The 26,855-nt window shown below is 36.6% G+C and overlaps 1 protein-coding gene across 1 annotated transcript in view; it reads right to left on the reverse strand.

Moving 5' to 3' along the window:
* LOC135087141 (SET and MYND domain-containing protein 4) overlaps positions 1-26,855 on the reverse strand; it is a 60,435-nt gene that overhangs the window by 14,728 nt on the left and 18,852 nt on the right. The window contains exons 4-10 of the mRNA XM_063981980.1: positions 14,352-14,534; positions 12,603-12,755; positions 11,852-11,931; positions 4,201-4,322; positions 2,681-2,817; positions 2,055-2,495; positions 1,450-1,633 (exon numbers count right to left, since the gene is read on the reverse strand). Of these exons, the coding sequence (XP_063838050.1) occupies positions 1,450-1,633; positions 2,055-2,495; positions 2,681-2,817; positions 4,201-4,322; positions 11,852-11,931; positions 12,603-12,755; positions 14,352-14,534 (1,300 nt within the window). The remainder of the gene's footprint in view (positions 1-1,449; positions 1,634-2,054; positions 2,496-2,680; positions 2,818-4,200; positions 4,323-11,851; positions 11,932-12,602; positions 12,756-14,351; positions 14,535-26,855) is intronic.

Below are 26,855 nucleotides of genomic sequence, written 5' to 3' on the forward strand. Positions count from 1 at the left end.
ATTTTTAACGATTTAACAGCCCGGACACGCAAAAACTAGCTCATCTGAGAATGGCCGTAAAAATAATCTTTAACGTATGTTTTTTTTTCTTTTTTTTTTAATCGGGAGTGCTGGGCCCCTGGTCATAGTGGGCCCCTAGGCACTGGCCTAAAGTGCCTTATGGATAATACGGCACTGTGTACACTTTAACGTGACTCACACTGTATTATAAACTGACAGAGTTCACAATTTCACGTTGAGTAGAATACGAAGGTAGCATTATATTAAAATCTGCTCTAAAGTTATTTCTGAACTATAATGCCCGAATGAAATGTGATATTATGTTGACGCTACCTTACCTTTCGACCAACAATAAGGATTATAAATACCTCACGAGACACGAGGCGTGTACTTTAATGGTTTTCTTTGAGGATTTTCCATTATCTGATATGATAATATCCCATTACCTATGGCTAAGAACGTCACTCAACTTCTCTTTCCAACAATACCCACTCGGAATACGTACCTTTTTGGCGATGGCACCTTGGCTATTATTGGACATAAGGCATAATAGAATATTGATATCAAAGGTTATTTGGATGAAAGGATATTGTTTATCTGGGGAGCGACTTGGAGGCATCGTGTCTAGACGAAGTAACTAATACGTGTTATTGTTGTCGAAGTTCTAATAGGCGCTTTTGTTAGCCGACGGGAGCTGTCTGTACTCGTTACTTGCATATGTTTATACCTCAGAGGTCGAAAGGAACGTGGGGGTGTATAATACTACGTATCTACCTTAGGATTGACTGCAAAGTATGATTTCAGGCTTTTAAGGGCACCGGGACATTGTAGAAGAATAATACTTATGTGCATTGTGCATATTTTTTAATGTCTTTCGAATCTTGAATGTCTTTTGTATTCAGATATCATTGTCTTCAGTACTATTAGACACTTGAGGTGAGAAACTAACTAAATAAGGGGTATTACGTCACATTCCTTGTTTCTAAGAAAGTCAAATAATATACTACGAAACAGTGGCGGATCCAGTGCTTTTGTGTGCTACATATGAGTTTAACATGGTGTTGATTTTTAGATTACTTGTTATTACACCATCAAGCATAATAATATGGAAAATAATCATAATACGAAAAACAAAGTTTGATCTGCCATTTGCAACAAACTTTTAACGAACGCGTCATTTATGCTAACTACTTTTTCGAGAAATAAATTATATATATAACTTGCGATATTTTACACTGGGTCAGGTGACGGTAAACGACAACTGTTAGTTTGGAATTTCCAAATCTCACGTGTTAACACTCCGATGACACTTCACACTACCGCTATCATAGTAAATTCCTAGAAATTCGCTCAGATTCCGCGCAGAGGTTTACGGTTACACAGCCACAAGTATGCCAATCGGGATATGCAAATTCTATACAAAACTGATTTAACATTTCTGAAACGTACCTGGCAACAGCGGGATAGCACTCGTGATTGAATAGAGCTCCAGTCGGGTAAATCCCTACAGCGATGTACACGGGCTTGGACCCGCTGAATGAATGCTCGCCTCTAATTGTTTCGTAGATCTCGTGCGCGTTGAACTGAAGGATTTGCATGTTGCGGATTATCATCTCGCAAATACACGTCTCAGCTGGAAGTTTAATGTAGGAACGTGAGACAAAATTCTTTTAAACTCCATTACAAATCTACTAAAAGGTTGTGAACAAAAAAGTTTTAGGGCTCTTTCAAATTAGTTAGACGTTTAAAAGATCGCACCCGTGCGTTTGCAAGATTGCACAACAGCTGCTGTAATTAGAATTTTTATTCCAACGCATTTTTTTATTCTGTTTTTGGGATTTTCTGTGCCATTTTTTTCTGTTTTTCGGGTTCGGTCCTGCAAACAGTCGTCACGTCTGGCTAACGTCTAATTTGAAAGAGCCCGTGTAGAAGAAGCTATGCTCAATTTTATTTAAAAGAAAACGAAGCTCATTTTAGGACAAATATTTTCTATTCCTTGCATTATCATTAACATTTATTTTTTAGCCCAAACAATTAATTACTCCCCTAATTACCTTTCGCAAGATTTTCTGGTTCGCATTTTTTAAAGAAACCTGCTTTCTTTAAACATTCCCCGAGAAACATCGCCATGACAATCCTTTTAAGATAATCCCCTCCCCTCCTTTGTTCCGAGTGTGCACATAAAGAATAAAATTGTGCGGCTTTTAACTCTAATTTTTCTTCATAGTTCATCTTTTCGTCGACCTTCGTTTCTGTTTCTTCTTCTTTTGTCTTTTCTGTGAATATTTTTAGGCCTTTCTTGCTTCTATTTAGTCTTTCTTTTCTGCTTTTCATTTTAGACTTTTTCGCTACGCCTTCGATATCGTTTAGGACTGTGCTGTCTACGGTTTTTACTTCGTTGGTCAAATATTTGGAGTGTATCGACAGGGTCGCATGGAGTCCAGCTTGGGTGACAATTCTTAGAGCTATCTGGCTGAGCATTGACATTCCAGATCCTGAAAGCAAAATGAACAACTGATTGTGTATCCTGCAGTGGAGACTAGTGACCTGAAGAAGTGTATTATTCATAGGAAATAAAAATGTTTGGTTTAATGTGACACGTGAAGTTACAGTTTATTATTTTCATTTAATAGTAGTGTGTAGAAAATCAGATAAAAATAGTAAAACGGGAACACTTTACCTATAAAAAGATCAAGGAACTGGCACTCATATGAGTGGTACGTGGACACGGCAGTGTCTCTACAGTTGGTACTGCAGAACACGACTGCAGAACATTTGGGGCACCACACTGGGGCTTCGTCCTCGCAGTCTTCTAACCTGGAAATTTAAATATCTATCAGTATTGATTAAAAAAATTGAAGTCAATCAAGAAACAAGTGAAGTCAATATAAAGCTTGTAAGAAGAAGTGAAAAATGAAGTCCGGTTTATGCTTTGCTAAAAAATTGTTTTATGATTTTACATTAGCACAATTGACTGTGATTTTGGTACAATATTCTGAGATGTTTTGTGATGAAGAAAACTGCTTAGTATACGCTCTTGTCTTCAGAACATTTTTTGTATTATGGAGATCGTGCTAACATTATGCCAGCACCTACAACTAAATAGTTAGTGCGACACAAAAAATGTATACCTACTACATTTCAATGTTGTTTTCGCGCTATCTGCAAAACCTAATCCTGAATGTTATTGATTGACATCACTCCTCGTTAGTCGGCGGGGCCATCTTCGCAGACATCTACTGACTGCTGACCTATTAACGTCTATATCAACAGGTGCTATTGTTACGCGTCCATGCATACGCATGGTGTTAAGCGATGGGCGTAAACAGGGCATCTAGCAGTCATGTGGAAAAATATTCGAATGACTAGTTGAATTCAATAACCAATTAGGGGCCTATGTTCACCAGTGACTGGAATTATGATGATGAATAAACAATTCCAAGTATCACTGATCTTCAAAGAAAACTTCATTAAGATCCTAGAAACAGAATAAGTTTTCAATTGGCTGTAAAATTAGATTTATCAAGCTTTGAAATTTTCGACCATTTGAGTACGCGACTCGACCTGATGACCCCATTGCCATACAAAAAACACCGTTTTCACAGCTCATAAATACCTATGTCAATTGATTGGTGTCCATTTTCCAACAATCAAACGTTAACACGATCACTCAAACGTAACTGCGGTTTTCGCACGTGCTGTTTGTTTTCACGCGGAGTTTTCCACGTTAATTAATGTAAATATAGCTCTCGTGGTTTAGAGCAGCGCTGACCACGTCAAAGTGCGCGTGAACGTGTATCTAAATGCAGCATTTGTTAGTTTGTTTGGTTTGTTACATCAACCGGTTTTTCGAGCGCTTTTGCGTGAATGGATAACGCTCACTGAAACCAGCTTCGCGCCTTTTGTGAACATAGTAAGGTGTATTTTGGGAGCCGATTTAAAAAACTGCAACTTGTGTAATTTTATAAAATGACTTTTATATATTTTTCTTTAAGAAAAACTCATAACCATAAAAAACCGCTTACTAAGAAATATAGATTTCTCAGCTCGAGTATGTACTTAGTACCTACCTGCATTAGCCCGGAGTACTTCCAGAAAGTGTATGTGCAATTCAATTTGCGACTAAAACGTGTTTGCTGGAAACTTATGCTTGCCTATTAGATGCTATTAGCTAGACCTGTTGCCGACATTTCTACGAACCTTTTAAAGCAGTGCAAGCAATGTGTCCCGTAGTTGTCGGGGTGCAGGCACGCGGCGTAAGGGCTGTCAACCAGGAGTATGTCCCCGGTCTTGATGGGGGCGCTGGCTACGGCGTAGCGGCCCTGGCAAAGAGATGACAGTTTATGGATTTGCCACACTGTCTGTATTCTGCGGTCAGGTCAAAGTTTACGAACAAAATTGTCGGTCTTTATACATTTTGTCATTTTGGGATCGTGCTTACCATGAGTTTACGTTAGGGTCCTCGCTAGCGATAGTCCAGTGAAATTAGACATGAACCCTGCAATAATTCGCATACAGCTGAAAATTGGTACGAATGTTCGGAGCACCTTTATGAATTAACTGTGAAAAGTCCCCATTGTTCCGACATGTGCTAAAAAAAATCAAGGTCAAACTTAAAAAATACGGGTTTTTGAGATTTTCAGCAAAACGGTAAGTTTTATAACAAAAATATGTATGACAAGGTTTAAGACCATATAATTATCTATCAAAATTGTCTATACACTTTCTCCTAAAAGTCAGCGTTTCTGAGATTCGATGATCCGAAGAGTCAAAAAAGTGTTATCTTCATAACGGTCTTACACATAAGTCCAATGTGATATCGCCTCGTGCCACGACTCAGCATTGTATCATGATGTGTTGTCGACGTCGAATATAAAATGATCAACCTCAATGTCGTCTGTCATCTTTAATTATTGAAAAATGGGCGCAACTTTGACGAAGGACTGCACCGTGAGTTTCCACGATTTGTAGTTTTCGTGTCAATTATGTTTAAAAGCTCTTATATGCACATGCATGTCACTATTCCACTTATAACTCTATGGTCACTTTTTTAGCCTGACCAAGTTAGACAGTCCAGCCCCCCTAGACAAAACGCACTTTTTCATCGAATCGAAAATCGAATCCGTCAAAACTCCATACAAAAAAGGGGCTTTTCGGCCACTTTTCGACTGGTTTGCGGTTATAATTTGCACTTTGTCTAGACCCACAGGTTATAAAAATTCACATAGAGCTGAAAATTTGTGTGAATGTTGAGAACATCCTAAATGAAATGTCAAAAGTCCCCGACGATCCGTCATTAAAAAAAAAAGTTATCGAAGTCCCAAGTTTTTTAGATTTTTTGGCCAAGTAGTAAACTTATCATAAAAATAGATAAGAAATAATAGTAGATCATAAAATTATCTATTAAAATTGTATTTACCCTTTTTTCCTAAGAGTCACCGTTTATGAGGTAGAACGATTCAATAGAGTTACAAGTAGAGTAGTGACGTGTGCATATAAGAGCTCTAAAACATAATAGACACGAAAACTTCGTATCTTAGAAACTCACGGTGCAGTCCTTCGTCTAAGTTGTAAACATTTTTAGATGACAAACGACATTGAGGTTGATCATTTTATATTCGACGTCGACAACACATCATGATACAATGCTGAGTCGTGCCACGAGGCGATATCACATTGGATTTATGTGTAAGACCGTTATGAAGATAACACTTTTTTGACTCTTCGGATCATCGAATCTCAGAAATGCTGACTTTTAGGAGAAAGTGTATAGACAATTTTGATAGATAATTGTATGGTCTTAAACCTTGTCATACATATTTTTGTTATAAAACTTACCGTTTGGCTGAAAATCTCAAAAACCCGTATTTTTTAAGATTGACCTTGAATTTTTTTTTAGCACATGTCGGATCGATGGGGACTTTTCACAGTTAATTCATAATGGTGCTCCGAACATTCGTACCAATTTTCAGCTGTATGCGAATTATTGAAGGGTTCATGTCTAATTTGACTGGACTACGAGTATGTAAAAAATAACGTTAAATGTATGACAGATTGTACAGCGCATCTAGCGGCTACTTTCAAGAACTAAAATCTTCATAGATTTTTTTTGACATACTCGCTATCGAGCACATTATAACGTAAACTTATGCGGTAAGCACAACGGGCACCGAGGCTTACCGAGCAAAGAACGAACGCAAGTTTCACACCGCTGACAAATTGTCTTTTCCCGGATCGCTGACTGATTGTCCTGAGTCCTGACTAACGATGATGTTCATACATGACGCGGGCTGCGTTCACTTTGACCTGACCGAAAACTGCAGAACGCATTTAGTGTGGCAAATAATTTAATAAAATGTTAGCCTAGGCGCAGACCACCGATATTTTTTGTCAGTCGATAGTTTAGTCGGGCAGTTAATCAGTACGGGCATCTATGGGAGTACGCACATTGGATCGGCCGATTCTTCATTTAAATTAAAATCGGGCCCAACTATCGGCCAACTAAAAATCGGTGGTCTGCGCTGCGGCTAGGCTACTATGTTAAGGGCTGTCGACCAGAAGTAGTCCTCGGTCTTGAGGGGAGGCCACGGCGTAGTCGTAGTAGTGGCCCTAGCAAATAAAATATGTCAGTTTAATAAAATGTTCGTCTTTGTTTACGAAATTACGGGTATCTAGTCCAGTCAATAAAGCATTATAGATGAAAAACTGTAGAACACAATTTCTGACTTCAGGACTTTATTTAGACTAGTTAGGAGGTGAACATAGCAAAAGTCCTCGCCCTTAGCCCTTGAGCCGGCGGGGAGAGGGGGGTTTAAAGGTGCCACTTTTCGGTTTTTCGCTTAATCCTCGGAAACTATGCGTCCTAGTGACATGACAACTTTGAACCAAAAAAAGCATATTCAATTTGCTACAGGTGAGATGGACAAGTTTTTCTATAAATTGTATAGTTTTCGCGGCATCTGCTCTAGAAGGTCTGTAATATTGGAAATTTTATTTTTGTCTTACATGTTTCCATCAGGAGAAAATCGACTAAATCAACATTGAGCAATCATTCTAGACATGCGGGAGCCTGTTAAGCCTAGTTCCAGGGAGGGGACTGCACCGTGCGTATATTTAGACGAACCACTTTGAGCCACTTTTGACTCCTCATCACTCAATAATTAACTTTAAAAAAAAATAAAACCGACTTCAAATGCGTGAACACAAAAAAAAAACTAAAAATTAAAAATATTGCGTATAAAAAAGTTCATCCCCAATTTTCCACCCTTGGGGGTGAAATATTTTCTTCAAATTCGCATGAAACCACCCTTTTGATAATACATATTCAACAAAAAAATAATCGTTCAAATTGATTTATAATCGGCGGAGATATTGCGTATAAAAAAGTTCATCCCCAATTTTCCATCCTTGGGGGTTGTTTTTTCTATTATTAAATTTAAATGGGACCACCCTTGAGATATTACCTATACGCCAAAAAAAGATTTGTTCAAATCGGTTCATAATTGGCGGAGTTATCGCGTAACAAACATAGAAAAAAAAAAACATACGGGTCGAATTGAGAACCTCCTCCTTTTTTGAAGTCGGTTGAAAACTACTGTGCATTAACACTTCAAATTTGGCTCATGTGTTGAGATTTGAAAGATATACATCACTTTAAAATTTCATAAATATGCCTCAAACGGTTCTTTAGATATTTCAAATTCTAACCACTTCCAGATGACCTCGAAGGTTCAAATTTGGCATCCAGAAAGGTAGTTATGTAAATACATAGGAACAAATAAAAAACCAGTAAATTTTAACATTTCACATGTGATAGATAGATTTTAGTGCCCTAAATATCGATTTTTGAACGTCAATACCTAAATAACCGTTTGAGGTATATTTATGAAATTTAAAGCTGATGTCTATCTTGCAAGTCTCAATACATGAGCCAAATTTGAAGTGTTAACGCACAGCAGTTTTTGAATGATGAGGAGTCAAAAGTGGCTCTAATTGGTTCGTCTAAATATACGCACGGTGCAGTCCCCTCCCTGGAACTAGGCTTAACATGCTCCCGCATGTCTATAGTGTTTGCTCAATGTTGATTTAGTCGATTTTCTCCTCAAAGGAACATGTAAGACAACAATAAAATTTCCAATTTTACAGACCTTCTAGAGCAGATGCCGCAAAAACTATACAAGATATAGAAAAACTTGACGGTCTCACCTGTAGCAAATTGAATTAAGCGTTTTTTGGTTCATAGTAGTCATGTCACTAGGACGCATAGTTTCTGAGGATTAAGCGAAAAACCGAAAAGTGGTACCTTTAAACCCCCCTCTCCCCGCCGGCTCAAGGGCTAAGGGCGGGGACTTTTGCTATGTTCACCACCTAACTAGGCTAAACAAAGTCCCGAGGTCAGAAATTGTGTTCCACGGATTTCTCCCTACACCGTCGTTAAGGCATTCATTGACTGGACTAATCGTCGTTCTAAAATCTTTAAGAGCTAGAAAAAAGCAACATGATTTGTTAAATTAAAAATGTTTGAGATTTAATATAGGTACGTCATAAAAGTGTTACTTAGTTTTATACAATCTTGGGATTGAATTGTCAAATTTAACTATTTGGACAGGTAAGACAAATATCAATAATGTACAGTAAAGCTTACAAAGTTACACGATTAAGCGAAAATAAATAAAAATACCTACTATAAAATAAGTGTATCTATTTTATAACCGTTTCTGTACCGAGCTCGGAACCCACAGGGATAGATTCGGTGGTCCCAAATCGTTATTATGATACACAAACGATAACATCTTAGTAGGTATTTGTCTCTCATGGGAGAATTTCACGGGCGAGCACACATTTCTGCTTTGGTAAACACTGAACATCAGAAACTGTAGTTTGTATGCCAAAGTTTTAAACGTTTGCCTCACTTGGAAATGCCTGTTAGTTAATTAACATTAAAATACCTGTTTATAATTTTTCAACATTTGTCCCTTTGCCGTCTTTGTAAGAGTAAGTAGGTATTTCCTACAAACTTCCCATAATGGTATAATACTGTTTTCGTAGTCAACGGAATAAAGGACATAACATAAAACCATGCTCCAGCACTACACAAATTAATGATAGGCATAATTTTTAACGTGTTTCAAACTGACTGTCGTACTTTTCTTTCCGTTTTTATTTATCAGCATCGCAGGGGCTCGAAATAATAATAAAAAACTGAAACTGACTACACCGTGAAAGCCTCGCAACCGCAGTGCTACGAGGTAGGCGCATGCGACATAGTACAGTAACTTTCAGTAATTTATTTATTTAAAAAAGGGAAATACAAAGAATATTTTATATCTACGTACTATATCGGCAACAGTGTTAAGTGCCCATTGCCGGTTATGTCATCTCGTTCTATCACAAAGAATCACCATTTGATGAGAGCGAGAGCAAAAACGGAAATGGATAGTTAACACTGTGGCCGTGTGTACCTACTTGCACTCACGATAAATGTTTGGACATGAAATGAAAATATTAGATTCTTTCGGCAGTACCTACATAACTGACATCGATGATGGATGAATCATCATCATCATCATCATAATGATATAATTAAAATTAAATCCCCAGTATTACGATCCTCTCTAATTTTACAAGTACGATTGCGCCAAAGCCGGAGCAATCTCAATTTCTCTAGCTTTAGCTGTCTTTCTGTGTATTTGTTTTTACTATGGCTGTGGTATTGCAATAGGTTACAATAGTGCATTGTGGGTATACGTCAATGAGCCGCTCCAGGCCTCCCATGGGGAATTTACGCCAGGCCAAGCACGTATTTGTACTGCTACTCCCTGTTTCAATACCATATTTCTTTTTGTAAACTGTAATAACTTTGATTGTGCTTAAAGACAACATAACAAATTGCGATTGGGAAATCAATTTCCTATAATGTTTCTTCCGCAAGAGAGACTAACAGATTTTTTGTCGATGGTTGTATTTGGCTGTAATTCAGTATGAACAAGTATTAAAGTATGCACATTACCTAAACCGATCATTATAAAAATCCGGCCAAACTATCGGACGATTAAAAAGTCTGTAATCTGCAGAGATTTAAAAAAATAGTTATTATTTTTAATGCCTGCTTGCCTGACATATTTATACGAGTAGAAATATATTTCTGACGGTAACCACAAAATTCATTTAAATGCTCGTATACCTAATTACCTACGTTTAGTATTCGATTATCCATTTTAGGCGAGCGTTTAGGTTTAACGCAGCAAAGGGTCACAGTTTGTTTGGTGTCTGTCTGCCGCCCGCCCCTGTCGCATTTTGGGCGTATTAGCATTTAGCTCTGTTGGTCTTCACGCCACAGCATCAGGTACCGTGATTGGTATTAAAACGTTACGTGAGTGTTTACAGCGTACTATCGGGCACTAGATAAAAATAATATACCTACTGTGGAAATATTTGACGGGCTCGTAACAGTGTTTTTGAATGTAAAACTCATGCATAGTAAAATTCCCTGAGGTGTGAAAATGCTTAACACATTGTCTATTTAGGAAAATGTCAGGGCTTATTTCGTTGTGGATAAAAAAGCAATAACTATGAATCTGGGGATTGCAGGTTTAAATTTTTATTCGCAGAAGCTGTCACAGCTTGACACTTGTTCTGGACCCAGTCTGACCCGTATAAATGGTAGAAATTGCGTATAAGTTTACGCCTGAAAAAAATTCTATGCATATGAAGTTGCAGGCACTGTAGTTATAGTATCTGTTATAAGGAATCTCTAATCTACCCCCAAGTAAAGACAACTGTTAATCTAGTAGGTACGTTCGTTCGTTTCAGCCAAATGACGTCCACTGCTGGACAAAGGCCTCCCCCAAGGTTTTCCATAATGCACGGTCCTGCGCTGCCTACATCCAGGCTCTTCCCGCGACCTTTACTACTGTAATCTAGTACATAATAATTTGTGTAAACATCATTCACTTCAGATTATTTCCTCGTGCTTATAATCCTAAGTTCGGTCATTATTAAACTACGTTTAGCATCACTAAGATAAAACAACAAGCAAACAGAACTAGTCAAAACATTAGCAAAACACTAACTGAAACAACTTAATTAGTTAATTCAACTGAAAGAGCTCAGTACAAAAATAGTACCGCCCTCAGAGAACAGAGTTTATGTTGTTCAGAAGGCTCTAAAAGGACAAATGGAATAAGTACAACAAACATTTCCAACTAACTACGATCATATTTCATACACAAAGGGCAGTTGAGATCACAACCGTACTATCCTCGGGGCGGACATAGTAAAAATATAAACGGTAAGATTGCCCTTAACTAAATCTACAAGACTACCTTGCGCCCGGCCGCAAGAAACCGTCCGAAATATTCTAATTTTCATTCAAAACAACCGAGAAAAAACCTGAAAAGGGGAGGACTTCATGTGTCAAGTTAAGCTTAAAAGGTAATGATGAACTCTGATACATAATTCAGCTAACTCAATCCAGCGTACAAGAACGTGTATATCCACATAGCTACGTAGAGTGGTGTGCGGATGTGCAGTGTCATTTAAATGATACCACGGTCCGCTCACCCGTTGACCCATGTTTCCACATGTCTCATACAAAATTAACCGTTCTATGTAATTGATTATAGAATAATCCGAATCGGTGAAAGTGACGTATAAGTTAATTTTACCTTCAGGATAGCGATTTTGGCAAAAACTCACAACTACGCCAGAAGGCGGGTTATTCAAAATCTATTCGCAATATTTTTGTGTTGAATTCGACCAAAGGCGTTAACTTGAAAAATGTAATTGAAAGTATTCATAAATGAGCTGTGTGACCCTCCTGTTAGTTTTTTATTTTGTGGTATAGTTTTACCTTATTTTGTTCTTCTGTTATCTTCAGGAGTTTAGACAGGGCAGGCATATTTTGCTTCGCTCCGCCGGCTACGGAGATTTCTGTAAACAAAATGGAATTTTATGCGGGAAGTCTAGTAAATAGGGGTGTGTGACATACTCTAGGTTTTGCGATAGGAAGAAAATATGACATTGGGTTTATCTAATACGATTTGAGGATACGAGCCGCACGCTTACACGATGGATATCATAAGAAAAAGTTTCAAAAGGAAAATTGTTTGTAAAAAGCTATCTACGAGAATGTCTGTGAAAAGCTTTATATCGCTTGCCAGGTGCCAAAGGCAAGTTTTTTTCCCCAGAAATAAGTATTACACAGTTTTTGGGAAATTCGCTCGCACGTGGTTCGGCCGTTACTAAGTAATTGGCAACCCTATGCGAAGCAAAATATTTCTCGCCGAAATTATTTTGGCTAGTTTCATGACAACCAATCGTCGGGTTGTTTGAATTTTATTTTCAGATAGATTACATATCTTTTCTTTTATGTCATGATTCCTGCGAATAGCAAAGATGTTATTTGAAGTGGGCATAGATCAGGGGTCTGTAAAACGTAGGGAACCACTGCCTTAGAAGTAAATAGTCACTTAACATTAGATGCAAGTCAAATAATAAATATATAAATATCCTTGGACATTTTTCAGTACGCTTCTAGTCCCAAACTAAGCGAAGCTTGTAATATGGGTACTAGACAACGGATAACGGATAGTTATATTTACTCGGCTTATCTGGCGGGTGACGTGGCTGAGCCGTGTAGTCCAGTGCTCCTATGTCCTTAGCCAATTGTGATTTGGCTGTCTCGTCATTTGCTAGAAGTCTCTCTCTCCCTGCCAGCTCATAGGACACTTTAGCTCTGCTCGGTTCTCCTGCACCTGTTGAAATATTCTATGTTGAATGCACTGTCTCAACTACATTTAGGTACCTACTGTTTCAATTAATCATTAATCTAATAATCTAAAATAATGAATCAATATAACATCTTTTACAATAACTAAAAGTGGTTTTTACGATGTGTGAGCCTTCCTCTTAAGTTTAAACACCTTTATAGAAACCCTATATTTGCTTTGCTATAAAATAAATAAAAACTAAATTAATTTTGCAGGCTGATGTTTGCCTACTCACTAGAGTTCATTTTTAGGTGCTAGTGTTTTTTCGTAGCCTTAAATTCTCGCTATAAAGCTTATAGCGATACTGTCATATTTCCTTAAACCACGGTAGGTTGCTCGCGCATTTTATACTACGGTTTTATAGCTTAATACAGGGTTAGTGCTCGTACGAGACGTGCGTTTGCCACAAAGATACATTTACAAAAAATGAAACCTGAAATACAGGCCTGTTATGGACACATGCCTTCATCATATCTACGCGCTTGGGGTGAAATTGTATAAAAACAAATGTGAAGGTACAGCGAAGTGTATTCCTGAAAAGTATACCTAAGCTAAACTATGACAAATTTTTCAAGCATCTACAGCTAACATTTAACACGATACGGTCAATACAGCAATACAAATTGTAGTAGTGTTATTTAGCAAGTATCTGCTTGAAGTTCACAGTTGGTGGTTACGATGTTTAAATTAGTCCAAAACGTACCGCAGAATTCCAATACTACCATCTCATAAACCGCTCTAGTCAACTCTATAGGTAAGTACCTACAGATATTCCGCAAACTAATAGAGCAATAGCCTCAGGCAGGATCTGAGATCTAGATCAATTTAAAGCACCATTGGAGCAACTAAATCTACTTGAAACTTGAGATATGAGAAACTAGGATTTCCTGGGATCCGGATGGATATTAAATACAATAGTCGTATCTTAGAAATTGGCTCTGGATTAATAAAACACAACACAAAGGTACTTTGCTAATTTCCATTTGATAACAAATTAAGGTCACATTAGTGTGCCTTATAATACGAGTAGGTAAGTATGCTCTCCAAATTTATACAGGGTGTTTCTTGTATGGTGTCAAGCCGAAGGCAGATGATAGGTGAGGACTAGACCTATCGATTTCACCCCTATGTAGGTATGTTCTACGATTTTTCGTAGTTTAGAAGTTATCGTTAATTTTGTGATTTTATCAAATTTTATGATCTGATATGATTTTTTTGGGTTGACTTTTCTCAGATTCCTTTTTTTACTAGGTCATAAAAGTTGAAAAAATCACAAAATTAACGATAACTTTCCTAACTACGAAAAATTGTAGTGAAATCGATAGGTCTCGTCCTCACCTATCACCTGCCTTCGGCTTGACTCCTTACAAGAAACACCCTACTATTAAAGCCAGGATAGCCGAACGGTGAAGAGGTCGAACTAGCCGACTCGATATCAGAGGAATGCGGGTTCGAATCCCACCGCCACTCGACTATTAATGTGGTGAGCCCACTAGGACACAAGCATAGCTTAGTACGAGGGGTTAACAGAACAGTAAGTATTGCACAAATGACTAATATTCTTTAAAAATATCTAATCACCTCGATAGCAATGCCCCATGCGCCAATAATATTGAGCGCGCATCTTAGCAGGCAGTCGTTCCTTCAGAGCCAGCTTTAGGTCCTCCAACGCTGCTCGTGGCCGGTCTGCCTGAAGTAATACCTCGGATCGCAGCCAAAGTGCTAGCGCCAAGGATACTCCTCCATCAATGACTTCTTCGGTGCCTGGATAATAAAGCAGGTTCATTAAAAAAGAGGTTTTGGTTCATCATCATCATCATTTCAGTCACAGGATTTCCAGATTTTACAAGTTCCGAAATTATAAAGGTTACATACATTAAAATTCATATGTATCTAAATAATACGCTGAAACTTTGCCAACAAATTAACATTGAGAATCTCAGGAAAGTTTGTTAAAAATCGCAAAAACAGTTCATGCAACTTTTATTAAACCAGCGGAAGTAGATTTTGAAAAATAGAAATGAATATCGGAGCCTCGGGCATAAACGCTACAGGATATACGAGCATTAATAAAAATCAATTTCGAAGTTAAACAAATAACCCTCTACCTACTCTTATTCAAAACAAAAATTGCATAAAAATCATTTAGTAAAAAGCGCATGTTTACAAAAATAGCGAACGTTCACAAATAGTCAGCCATTGTAAACGTATGTACTCGTACAGTCGACAGCATCAGATACAATTCTGATGTAAAATAGCACTTATTGCAACTGTATAAGATACAAGCTTGATGTGCCATATAAACATGGTGTAGTCTGATGTTTGTTTTTACGTTTGCCGCTATTTGTTTAGACCTCTACCGAGTTTACTAATAAAATTGCAACTAAGGATGTTACGAAAGTGGTTCTACTCGTATCGGAACCGAATTTAGAAGCTGTACCTCTAGCATGAACAACTTTCGTCTTCGAATCGTTTGCGTATTCGATAAAATTCGATACTCAATCTTCGAATTAAATGATAACGTGACATTTTTGATTCTCAAAATAAGTTTCGTGCCACCACATCTAATACCAAGTTCACTTTACGACACGTTCACAAGGGCGCTGTTGTAGTTTTCTTACTAAATCTTTTGATGGCGATTCGAGTACGCAAACGATTTGAACTCGAAAGTTTTTCGTGCTAGCCGTACTGAATAGAAAGCGAATCGGAGGCGGAGGCAGAAGAGATGTGTTAAACTTGGGTCTAAGAACATAAAATTACACACATTATTTCCTCAGTTATATTTTTATTAATAAAAAAAAAATCAGGTAGGTTTAGACCTGGGTAGGTGTAAACTTGTCTATTGTCTCTATACGCTGATCGCTGGCCGCCGCGCGCTGTCATGCATAGCCTTCCTATACAGGATGACTTTGTTTGTAATCAGTATCCAAATTATTTTAATAAGCTCTTTAGAACAATTTAACAATACAACTTTATCTTAATTATTTTTAATCGTAAAAAATATTGAAAGTCTAATTCGCAGATACCTCTATTATCTTATAATTTAAAGGTTACTACTTACTGCTCACCATTATGTCTATTTAAGCTTTGCAGTTAACTGTGTGTACGTATTTTTCTATGAACGAAGCAAATTATCTACGTGAGCCAATTTTGAAACCGAGCGCAGCAGATAAAAATAATTAAATACATAAAAAAAATTCTTCACGTAAATCAATTAAGTTACTGATTCTGAGTCGCTCCTAAAAATTTGGATACTCATACATAAATCGCTCTGTATAAATTAATCAGAGTTTCGAACTTTCGGAATCGGAACTCCGTAACATCTCTAGAACTACCCTCTAGCGGTCCAGCATATTGTGTACTTTGATTAAGCTTTGTGTCGGAGTGTTCGACGAGTATTATCTATAGTGCAGTGATCTAGATGTGTTAGTGTGGTGTTAGTGGTTGGGAACATAAACAGTCTGAACACGTGTATTGTTCTATGTAGTTCGACAAGGAACGTTGTTCATTTGCAGCATTTCAATTGATACTGTTATAATAGTAGACTATCGTAGCTTGCTATTTCCTACTTCTACTTACCTACTATGAACAACGAAAGTCTAATAAGGGCTTGCTCCCACGGAGACACCCGTTTTTTGCAGGAACTGTTTTTGCAGGATCCCATTTAGTAGTTGCAGTGACCCGCAAAAAACCGATCCGTTCGAATTTGTAATTCGAATTTCAAACACACAGAGCTATGTGTCTTCACATGACAGTTCAGGATTTCCGTATGAACGATTCCTCAGTGTGATTCTTAGGCTGGGTTGCACCATCTTACTTTAACTTTGACTAACGTCAAAAATCTGTCAAACTCCATACAAAATGCACCGGTTATCGTCATAGTTACCGTTTTTAGGTAGTGCATCTCAGCCTTAAAATATTGTTTGAAAATGTATCAATATGTTACTCAATATTCACTCATTTATTGCACCCATCATAAATTACGGTCTTTTTAGGACCAGTCTTAGATTAATAAAACCTAGATGGATAGTCTTCATACAAACGCTTCGTCAAGAGTGAGGCAAAAATCTAATGTCATTAGTGTCAATTTTGTTGGGGAGTGTAGACAGTGAAGGCGATTTTCCCGAAAGTAGGGAAATTTTTAATACGTTTTTAATTATTTTATAATTAACAAAAACAAAACGCATCATGTACTTACTTATTTATTGAATTCAAAGTACCTACCTAATAACAATAAGATAAATCGACTTAAAAGTCTCGATTTCATAAAAAAGGAAGTGTATTTGTACGGCGAACAATTGGGAAATAAATTTTCTTGTTACTGGTATCATTCCCGTATAAATTTAATTTTTGAAAGCCAAATTGAAGAAAAATACGCGTCGAATTGTAGTACTTACTTATGAAATGTAACACTGGTCACTTTCTTTCGTTTTTCTTATGTATTTTAGACACCCTTTCACAGCACAAACCGTTTTAATTAATTGACAGTTCATGTGACGTTTACGGGTAAGCCGTGCCGGCTCCCTAAAAACTGCCTCACCTTTCGTGCACTGACTATCTATCTAGGTTTTATTAATCTAAGGGACCAGTAGTATCAAAAACTATTGTTTTGACAGTATGAATGTTATGTATGAACCAATGAATAGATTTTATTTTAATACGTTAGCGCGCTTAAAATACGATGGTACGAGTAGTAAATGATTGATGTTTCAATTTAGGAAACCAAACAAAAAAATGTCGCTGACGAAGCTGATAAAACGCTATCACAAAACAATTTTTAGGTGCTCAAGACACTAAATCCATTTCGCCAACATGTCGACAGTTTCTTATCATCAAAACACTATCAATGCAAAGTATAATTAATTATCACCACCTCCAATCTAAGCCACACTTTTGTAGGTAATATGGGTTGGTTTGGTAATCATCCCGAAGATAGCGTTATTCAATTAACTATTTAGGTACCTATTAGAAAAAGTACCTCATACATTTTTGATTTTACACCGCTGCCCGCGATAGTTGAAAAGGCGCATTTAACATTTTTGTCGGATATGAGTTAAAGTCAAGGACAGCCAAGAATTTTTTTTTTTTACCCATTTACTTGAATTAAGGTCCTATGTCCCCTAGATGGGGCAGAGGGCGTCCACAACAGTCCTCCATCGCGTTCGGTCTTGAGCTTCGCGCTTGATCTCGCTCCAGGTCTTGCCGATTTTCTTCCCCTTTTCTCCTACAGTGCGCCGCCAAGTTTGCTTGGGGCGACCACGTTTGCGTTTTCCTTGGGGGTTCCAATCCAGAGGCTGCTTAGGGATGTGATCGGGGTCCCTTCGGAATACCCATTTAATTAGATGGTATTTCATTTGGTATTAGATGCGCCCTTTTAAATATCGAGGGCAGAACGGTCTCCCTGAAAAACTGCAGTGTTAACACGTTGAGTGCGAAACCAGGTCTATAGACCTGGTGTACGTCTCGCTTACCGTGCGGCTAAGAAAATTATAGTCTTCCTTGTCGTGCGAAAGGCATAACTTCAATTGGGTCCGGTGTAGGAAAGTGATGAATATATATCTATGATGTATTCTTAAAATAGAATCCAATGATGTACCTACCTTAATACCAGGTTTTTAGACCTGGTACCGCACGGAAGTAATAAAATGTCTTCACAATGCGAAACCAGGTCGAAGCACCTTGTACCCTGCGCACCTGGTACCGCACCTCACGCTAGCTTCGTGCAGCCAGTGTTGCCTCGCATTTGTAAGAAACGCACATGTCGACATGGCGTCAAGAGAAACGAACAAAATCAAAACTGCAAATTGATTATAATTTAATTTGCTACACGATTTATTGCTAATTTAAATAATGTTTTTCGTGACAAACATTTAAAGTTGTAACTAAATGTTATTAAATAATATTTTTTCTTTAAATATAGCTTATTTAATTATTTATGCACGTATGTCTTATTTGTAAAATATTTAGACTAAATTATTAAAACATCTTTGTTTGTTACTTTTTTAAATTTTTATTAAAACTTAATTTGAACTATCGATATTTGTATTTCACATCCCTAGAATACCCACCAGACTTCCCTACTTCAGTGCGGCACAGGGTGCATAAGCCTTGTATTTTGAATATAGCTATAATTTTTATAATATACAAGTTAGTCACGAACGCCTTCAGGTGTATGTCAATAAATGCATTATTATTAATATTCAAAGAAAAAATACACAATATCTATTAACATGAAGCCAAAAATAAAATTAATATATCTTAAATATTACAAGGTCTTTAAGCCTTGTGCCGCCACAATGTAAGTTTTAATACCAGGTTTATTGACCTTGTACCGAAGGAATGGAAAGTATTAGAAAGTTACTGCCGCAGCAAAGGTGTTAATGCACCTTTAGTTAACCGATAAATTGCATCGTGTCGTCGCCACTCAATTAGGATGCGCTCGCTCCGGGCTTAGCCATGCTGGAATTTCAGACTAATCTTTTTACCTAACCCAGTTTATAAAAAACATCATCCTCCTTTTGCCGACGGCAAAAAGGCTTTTAGTTTTAATAGTGTTCTGTGCACAGCAACATGGCTATCGTATGATGTTAACAAATGATTTTAAAATATAAAAATATTTTTAAAAAGCAATTTTCGTTCGACTAGTTTTTTACTACTCCCAGATACATTTTACGGACTCAACTCTGTTTAAAATTATACATTTTATAATATTTATTATTAGTATTGTAATTATAAAATTTACAACTTGATCGTTACGGAATTTTCCGTAATCCTCCACCCTAGAGACCTAAGATCTTACTATTGCGAAAGGAATAGACAATCCTATCTATTCCTTTTGAAATTAAAAATAAATCATAGCATTAATATTTACAAAATAAAAAAGATTTTGGTGCTTAATTTAATTAAATAGTCTCATATGGAATTACGAGTATAAATGCGTTTGGACTATCGTTAAAATATTAGCATTAGACTAATAATAAATAATAATTAAGCCGGTTAAAACCGAAGACCATAGGGACTTCGAGTAAAAATAAAGAAAACATAAACAAAATAATAATATATTAACACGCTTGTGGCCCCAGACTACGAGTCCACGTTATACCAAGCAATACGCCGTATTTTTTAAGATAATTTTTTACGCTAGAAAAAGTAAGTTTCAAATATAATAATTGGCACGTCTACGACGTAACACCCTTCGTGGGTGAAATCGCGGGCAAAGGGTTAATTGAAAGGTGCAGACGACAGCATCTCACGGTAAACACTGTGGAATTATAAGTCGTTGTAATAGGGATTACTTTGCACTAAAAGTGAATGGTCTGATGTGCTGATGACTGTACAAAGATACCTAGATAGATTTTATTAAAACTTTCACGCTTCGTTTTAAGTTATTTAATAATAATATTACCAAGTTCATATTTACAAAATAGTTACCATAATTGACCTTTAAATAAACGAAGCATGCACGAAATGAAATAATTAAGGAGCAATTGAAATTTTAATGAAATTCATAATAAAATATGAGCTCCACAACGGAATTCAGTTACAATTATGTTTCGGTACGAAGTTGTTCCGTTCACGAATGCACGATGTTTCAATGGCCTTTCATTTTATTCATACTACCTGAAAATTTTAAAGCGAGCGTAATAAATAATAATTGAAGTTCCACGTTTTCTGCTCTGTCCGGATCCACCGGAATTTTAACTACCTTTTTGTTTTACTACCGAATATTTATAATATCATTTTAACGTTTAATTTCATATTAATTTCGATTATACAAATTAACACCGTCGTCGATTCACTCGAAATGTGTGAACATTATTTGCTATACAATTTTTTATATACAATTTGCTTTGTAAGCTTTTGTATATGTTACAGGAAATGTATGAAATCCGTCATTGTATACAATTCCTAGGAATTGTGTATAATTCCTAAAATCACCCGGAAATGTGTAATGTTAATTATATTGGACACATTTCCTAGGAAATTCACACATTTCCTAAACAGCAATCGGAAATGTAATATAAGTTTTCAAATTCAATGAATACGCGTGGACATGCGGTGCGAGGGGAGGGTATTGCATCATCCGATTACGCGGGGTCTATCGAATCGGCAAATTTTTTGTACGCCTAATTTCTAATGCCCGTTTTCACCATCAACCCCTAATTTTTAAGTGGCCCCTATGTAAACAAAATTCATATTATGTGTAATCATAGGGGTCACTTAAAAATTAGGAATTGATGGTGAAAACGGGCATAAGGCACACAAATTTTAAGCACAAATTCGAAACTTAAATAGCGCTCGGCGGCCGCTACCGCGGCAGCTGTATATGTGTAAGGTCGCAAGTCTAACCTAACCTAACCGAGACTTTGTTATCCAGCTACAGGAGTACTAAAACCTTCATGACAATAATAGTTCAATAAAGAGATGTTAAAATTAGGGATTTCCAATACCTATCGGCCAATGTGGTTTGGCTAAATGCAATTTTAACCGTACCGAGGGGCACCCGATCACGCGACCGCGCTAGTGCCGCTTAGTTTTATACATTTCCTAATACAATATTGGAATTCTATAAAATTCCTAGGAAAAGTATACATTTCCTAGGACATGTGCGTATTAAAAAATCTCTGAAGCAATATTTTATACATTTCCTAAACAGCTTCGGAATTGTATACATTTCCTAGGAATAGTATACAATTCCTAGACTTCATACATTTCCTGTAACATATACAATTATTATGTTCGCATTGAACGTAATTAATATACGAGTATTACACATCATTTAATAATTCACAATAGAACTGATCACGACGTCCTTATGATATTGCAGTAAATATAAATGTTAAGAAGGGCCTTTCCGAATATACCTATTTTTAGTTTGGCATATCTATACCTAAATAGACCAACAAAATAAGTATCACATTTACAAAATGTTACTTATAATTGGCTTACATGGCCGCGCTCTCAGCTCCCACGCCTCGCAGAGTCGCAGACGACTAGTTCCAACATTATTACGGGATTTACTTTCCTCCAGAGTAAATACAAATGAGTAGGTCATCTTCATAGAAACGCACGGGCGCGGTTTGTATGTGAGCGCGCCAATACGTATGCGGCGCGCACGCACACACTGACAAAATTTAGCGGGGATTAGCGGGGAGCCAGTCGTGGTTGCGCCGAATTTTGTCAGTGTGTGCGTGCGCGCCCCATACGTATATTGGCGCGCTCACATACAAACCGCGCTCGGTGCGTTTCTATGAAGATGACCTACTCATTTGTATTTACTTTGCTTTCCTCCGTACATTTTTAAATATTCATTTTTATCATACCCGCCGACTGCCCGTCTTCCTAAAGATTAGTGTCTATCTGGGAAGATTAGTTCGAACAGGTTCTCCCTGAGCCTCTCTAATTTAGATCTCGTTTTTAGAAATATGGGGATTAGAAAGTTCTTGATCTTATTGAAGTAGAATAGATAAATTAGCATTTTGCAAGCTTTTAGAGTCTGATGATTCATTGGTTTCCGATAAAATTTAATTAGCTATCAGACATGACGCAAATTGTTAAATCTTTATCTTAAACGAAAAAAAATGGCATAGTGCGTGTCGTGGCACGCGCAGTGTAGGGTTCCGTAGTAGTCCGTCGTTACCACTTACAATATATTTCAGAAGCAAGCAATTACTTCATCTAATGTCACTTTTTATATTTTCTTCTAAGGTAATTTTACTAGTTAAGAAATTTACTCTTAAACTAACTGATGTATCTTAACTGTTATAGTTTTCCTTGAAAGTTAATGATAAGCAGTATTATTTAAAAGAAAACCAGATCTTGAGAGTTTAGTTTTTAGAGGACGGCCTTCGCGAATAATTTGCAAACAGATCCCTAAATGGAAAATTTTCTTAGAAACCTCTAAACCATTTTAAAAGACCTATCCAACGATACTAGACACGATGGGGTAGAAGATGAAAAAAAATTCATCCCCAATTTACAGTGGGGGGGAACCCTAAAAAATTTTTTTTTCAAAATTTTATGTTACCGTTTTGTCGGCGTAATTAATATGCATACCTCCACAAAATGACAGCTCTCTAGTGCCAATAGTTTCCAAGCAAAACCTCGGACAGACAGACAGTCAGACGTATCGAAACTATAAGGGTTCCTTGTCAGGACTACGGAACCCTAAAAGGCCAAAAGTTTTAGTTTGTGTTTTAGTTCATCTGACAGGTAAGTTCATATCAAGGACTATTAAATGTCCTTTCTACTTTCTGATAATTCTGAAAATGGTGAACCAGGCCTTTTTCATTTGTTTTAATTTATGTGATTTCATTTGTTTTAATTTTGGCCAAAAGCACAAAGTTGCCATACAGTTTGATCAAAAGGTACCTAATGCGATTCTTTTGACTTTTTGCACGCTTTAAGTATAACATTTTTATGTCAGCTGCAGCATCACTGAATCACAATTTATTATGATTATGTAGGTATTCATTGAGTAAGAAGTACCTACCTACGTTTCATGTTATGCCACATCGTTATTTATCTCTATTTGAAATTGAGTCTTTCTAAAGCTTATTTTTGGCACACACAATACATTTTACTTCACTCGCATCACCATCGTTACGGTACAGTAAAAGTTTGGCATTCAACATTTTAACGTATCGTCTGCATGAAAATGGAAGGTGAAAATTATTTACCGGGGCATTCGCAAATGCACTGTCGCTGTGATAACCAATCCGAGCGAGGAATGTAACGTGATTTTCCACCATTGCTGAGGCACATACTGTAAGGCTGCATTCAAACGCAAACTCAAAAAGAACATTTTGCTTATGCAAAATTTTACTTTAATGGATAATAATTTACTTTAATGACTTAAGAAATTTTCTTGCATACTTGCAATATTTTTATTTCTCTACTCGTCTGTTCTTTTCCAAGCCAGCTATTTTCCCTCGGGGTTTTCCACCGGGAGCAAAGAGAGCAAAATGCAAAAATGCGTACATCTATTTCCACCAACTAAGAGTCAATAGGTACTCCCGAACTCTTTCTCTGTGGAAAAGCAATCCTATTTTATGTACACGATGACCGCTCTACTAGATCATTCCTATGTGGCGGTGGAAAGCGGGCTTTAGTGTTGACGCGCCCTTACGCTTTCACAAGCCCGAACGCGTCATATTTGGCGTATCTCGTTCCCGTATGAAAACCTACAAGTGCTCGAGAAACTTACGATGCCCCGTCGCAGAGTGCCAGCTACATCGCACCTGCATTTCTTCGAGCAACGTTTATTTGTGCAGCCATAACTTTGCGACGTTATGATTTTCCTCCAGATGTATTGTTGTACCTTCGTTAGTTGGTTCCCCGTTCTCGTGATGTCTCGAAACTGGAGCAGTAAAATTGGCTTAGAAAGTTTTTGCACGTTATTATTCTGTGTAACAACTAAGTATGTACCTAGTTTATAACAAATTTATTGTTATATGTTTTTGATGCTGCACATATGAAATTCTGTGTTCCGACTGACTACCTAGTATCATTTTAGCGATAGGTAATCCTTTTTTCTAATGATTTAAAATGGAAGAGCCCTCCTTTACTTATTATTAAATTTTAAGGAGAAACATAAAAAAATATCGCTCATTTATTGAATAAAAACATGATAAAATATCACCATAATAATCATATATATCTGTCGCAGTAAGATAGATAAAGCCGTAATATAGTTATATCCCTAGGGATATAATTATATACCGTAACATAGTTATACGAAAGCGATTCATTACTATCTCACTAGGAATATAGTTATAAAACGGCCCAAGTTTAGTGATTATACTTATACAGTGTGAGTCACGTTAAAGTGTACATATGAAAATAAATGAAACTAGACCTGTTTTTATCGACAAAAAAGAGATCAAAAAATTTTTGAGATTTTTTTTTAATTTTTTGTAAAGAAAACGTACTAACTTTTAAACTAAGCGGTATATCCTGATAAAATAAAAACAGTAATAATGCTAAATAACAGAAAATACTAAAAAATACATAAAATACACAAATAAGGCCAACAAATAATAAAAAACGATACTTTTTGAAAAAAATCTGCTTAAAAATTCATGTTTTTTTGGTTATTTGATAAAGGACAGTGCCAGGGTCTGGACCAAGTGTTGCCCAGAATCAACCCATAGTGCGTTTTGTTCCTCAGGCCTATACTAATGTGTAAACCGAAGCGCACTGAAATCTATCCCTGGAATTAAGAGAAAAAAGAGTTTTGTTTCGAATTATTTACATACAAAATATCATCGATGTATACGTACTACGCATAAGATTTCGCGATTTTGGCATTAAATAACACTCGCTATGTTGAACTGAACCATACTGCATCCGTACACGTTACTTTAGTGCGATTTAGACATTCTTTATAAACGATCTAGCGCTGTTTTAATTCTTTGGTAAGTTGACAAAATTCATTATTTCCAAAAATGAAGCAAGAAGTTTTAGTTCTATATAATTGCAAAAAAACAATTTATTGGTGTATTACAATCGATTATTGGAGTTATTAAGCTAAAACTTCTTGCTCCATTTTGGAAATAATTAATTTCTGTCAACTAACCAAACTAGGTACTGCAACAACACTTGATCGCTTATAAAGAATGTCGAAGTCGTACTGAAGTAAGGTGTACGGATGCAGTATGGTTAAGTTCAACATATCGAGTGTTATTTAATACCACAATCGCGAAATCTTATGCGTAGTACGTATACATCGATGATATTTTGTATGTAAATAATTCAAAACAAAACTCTTTTTTTCTCTTAACTCCAGGGATAGATTTCAGTGTGCTCCGGTTTATAAATTAGTATTGGCCTGAGGAACAAAATGCACTATGGTTTCATTCTGGGCAGCACTTGGTCCAACTTCCATACATGGATTGGCACTGTCCTTTCTCCAAAAAATGCCCCCATAACTGGTGGTTTTTATTACTTTGTATTATTCTCTATCGTATTACCTTCGTAAAACCAAAAATCGCATGTCTCTATCCCTATCACAACGTTTGCAATGATCATTTGAACTAAGCCTCTCCGGGCGCGCCATTCAACGCTTCGTTAACAACAAAACTGAAAATGGCTCTAGATTTGTAATTTTGATAAAGACAAGTTAGATTTCAAATAAAAACAAAAGATTTCGAAGTAAAATAAGCATTTTAGTTAAAATTAAAATTGTCTCTACCTGTAGCGGAGAATAATGTTGTGGCAGGCCTTTATTCAAACGATCATAGCAAATGTTGTGATAGGGATAGAGACATGCGATTTTTCGTTTTACAAAGTAATAAAAACCACCGGTTATAGGGGCATTTTTCGTAGAAATTTATCAAATAACCAAAAAAACACGAATTTTTTAGGAGATTTTTTTCAAAAAGTATCATTTTTTATTATTTGTTGGCCTTTTTTGTGTGTTTTACGTATTTTTTTAGTATCGCCTGTTATTTAGCATTATTACTGTTTTTATTTTATCAGGATATACCGCTTAGTTTAAAAGTTATTACGTTTTCTTTACAATAAGTAATTGGAAGAAAAAAAATTCTATAAAAAATTAAAAAAAAATCTCAAAAATTTTTTGACCTCTTTTTTGTCGATAAAAACAGGTCTAGTTTCATCTATTTTCATATGTACACTTTAACGTGACTCACACTGTATTACTAGATTAAGTTTAGTGAAATAGTGAAGTCATAAAATTGGATCATTAGTAGGTATCCTGAAAGATTGGTTACCCAGAAATGCAATACAGCTTTCAAACATTACAGTGAATGATCCTATACGAAATGAAAACTTGTTACTGAGAGAAATATGCCAAAAATTGTCGCGCTTTGGTGGCCAAGGTTATTTATGTTCCTGTAAAAAATCGAATATACAGTCAGTGTTGACCACCGATTTTTCGTCGGCCGATGTTTAAATTCCAAAAAAATATGATCGTTTTAATTATAATTAAATTGTGGTGAGCTCACTCGTGACACAAGCATTATTGTAGCGGTAGTAAACCACACATTAAGGATTCGCTAAGGGACGCTGAAGGGATTGTGGTTCCAAGGAGAGCTAATAACCAAACCCGACGAGTGTTGAACG

Source organism: Ostrinia nubilalis, chromosome Z (genome assembly GCF_963855985.1).
Source record: "Ostrinia nubilalis chromosome Z, ilOstNubi1.1, whole genome shotgun sequence".
NCBI classification, from domain to species: Eukaryota; Metazoa; Arthropoda; class Insecta; order Lepidoptera; family Crambidae; genus Ostrinia; species Ostrinia nubilalis.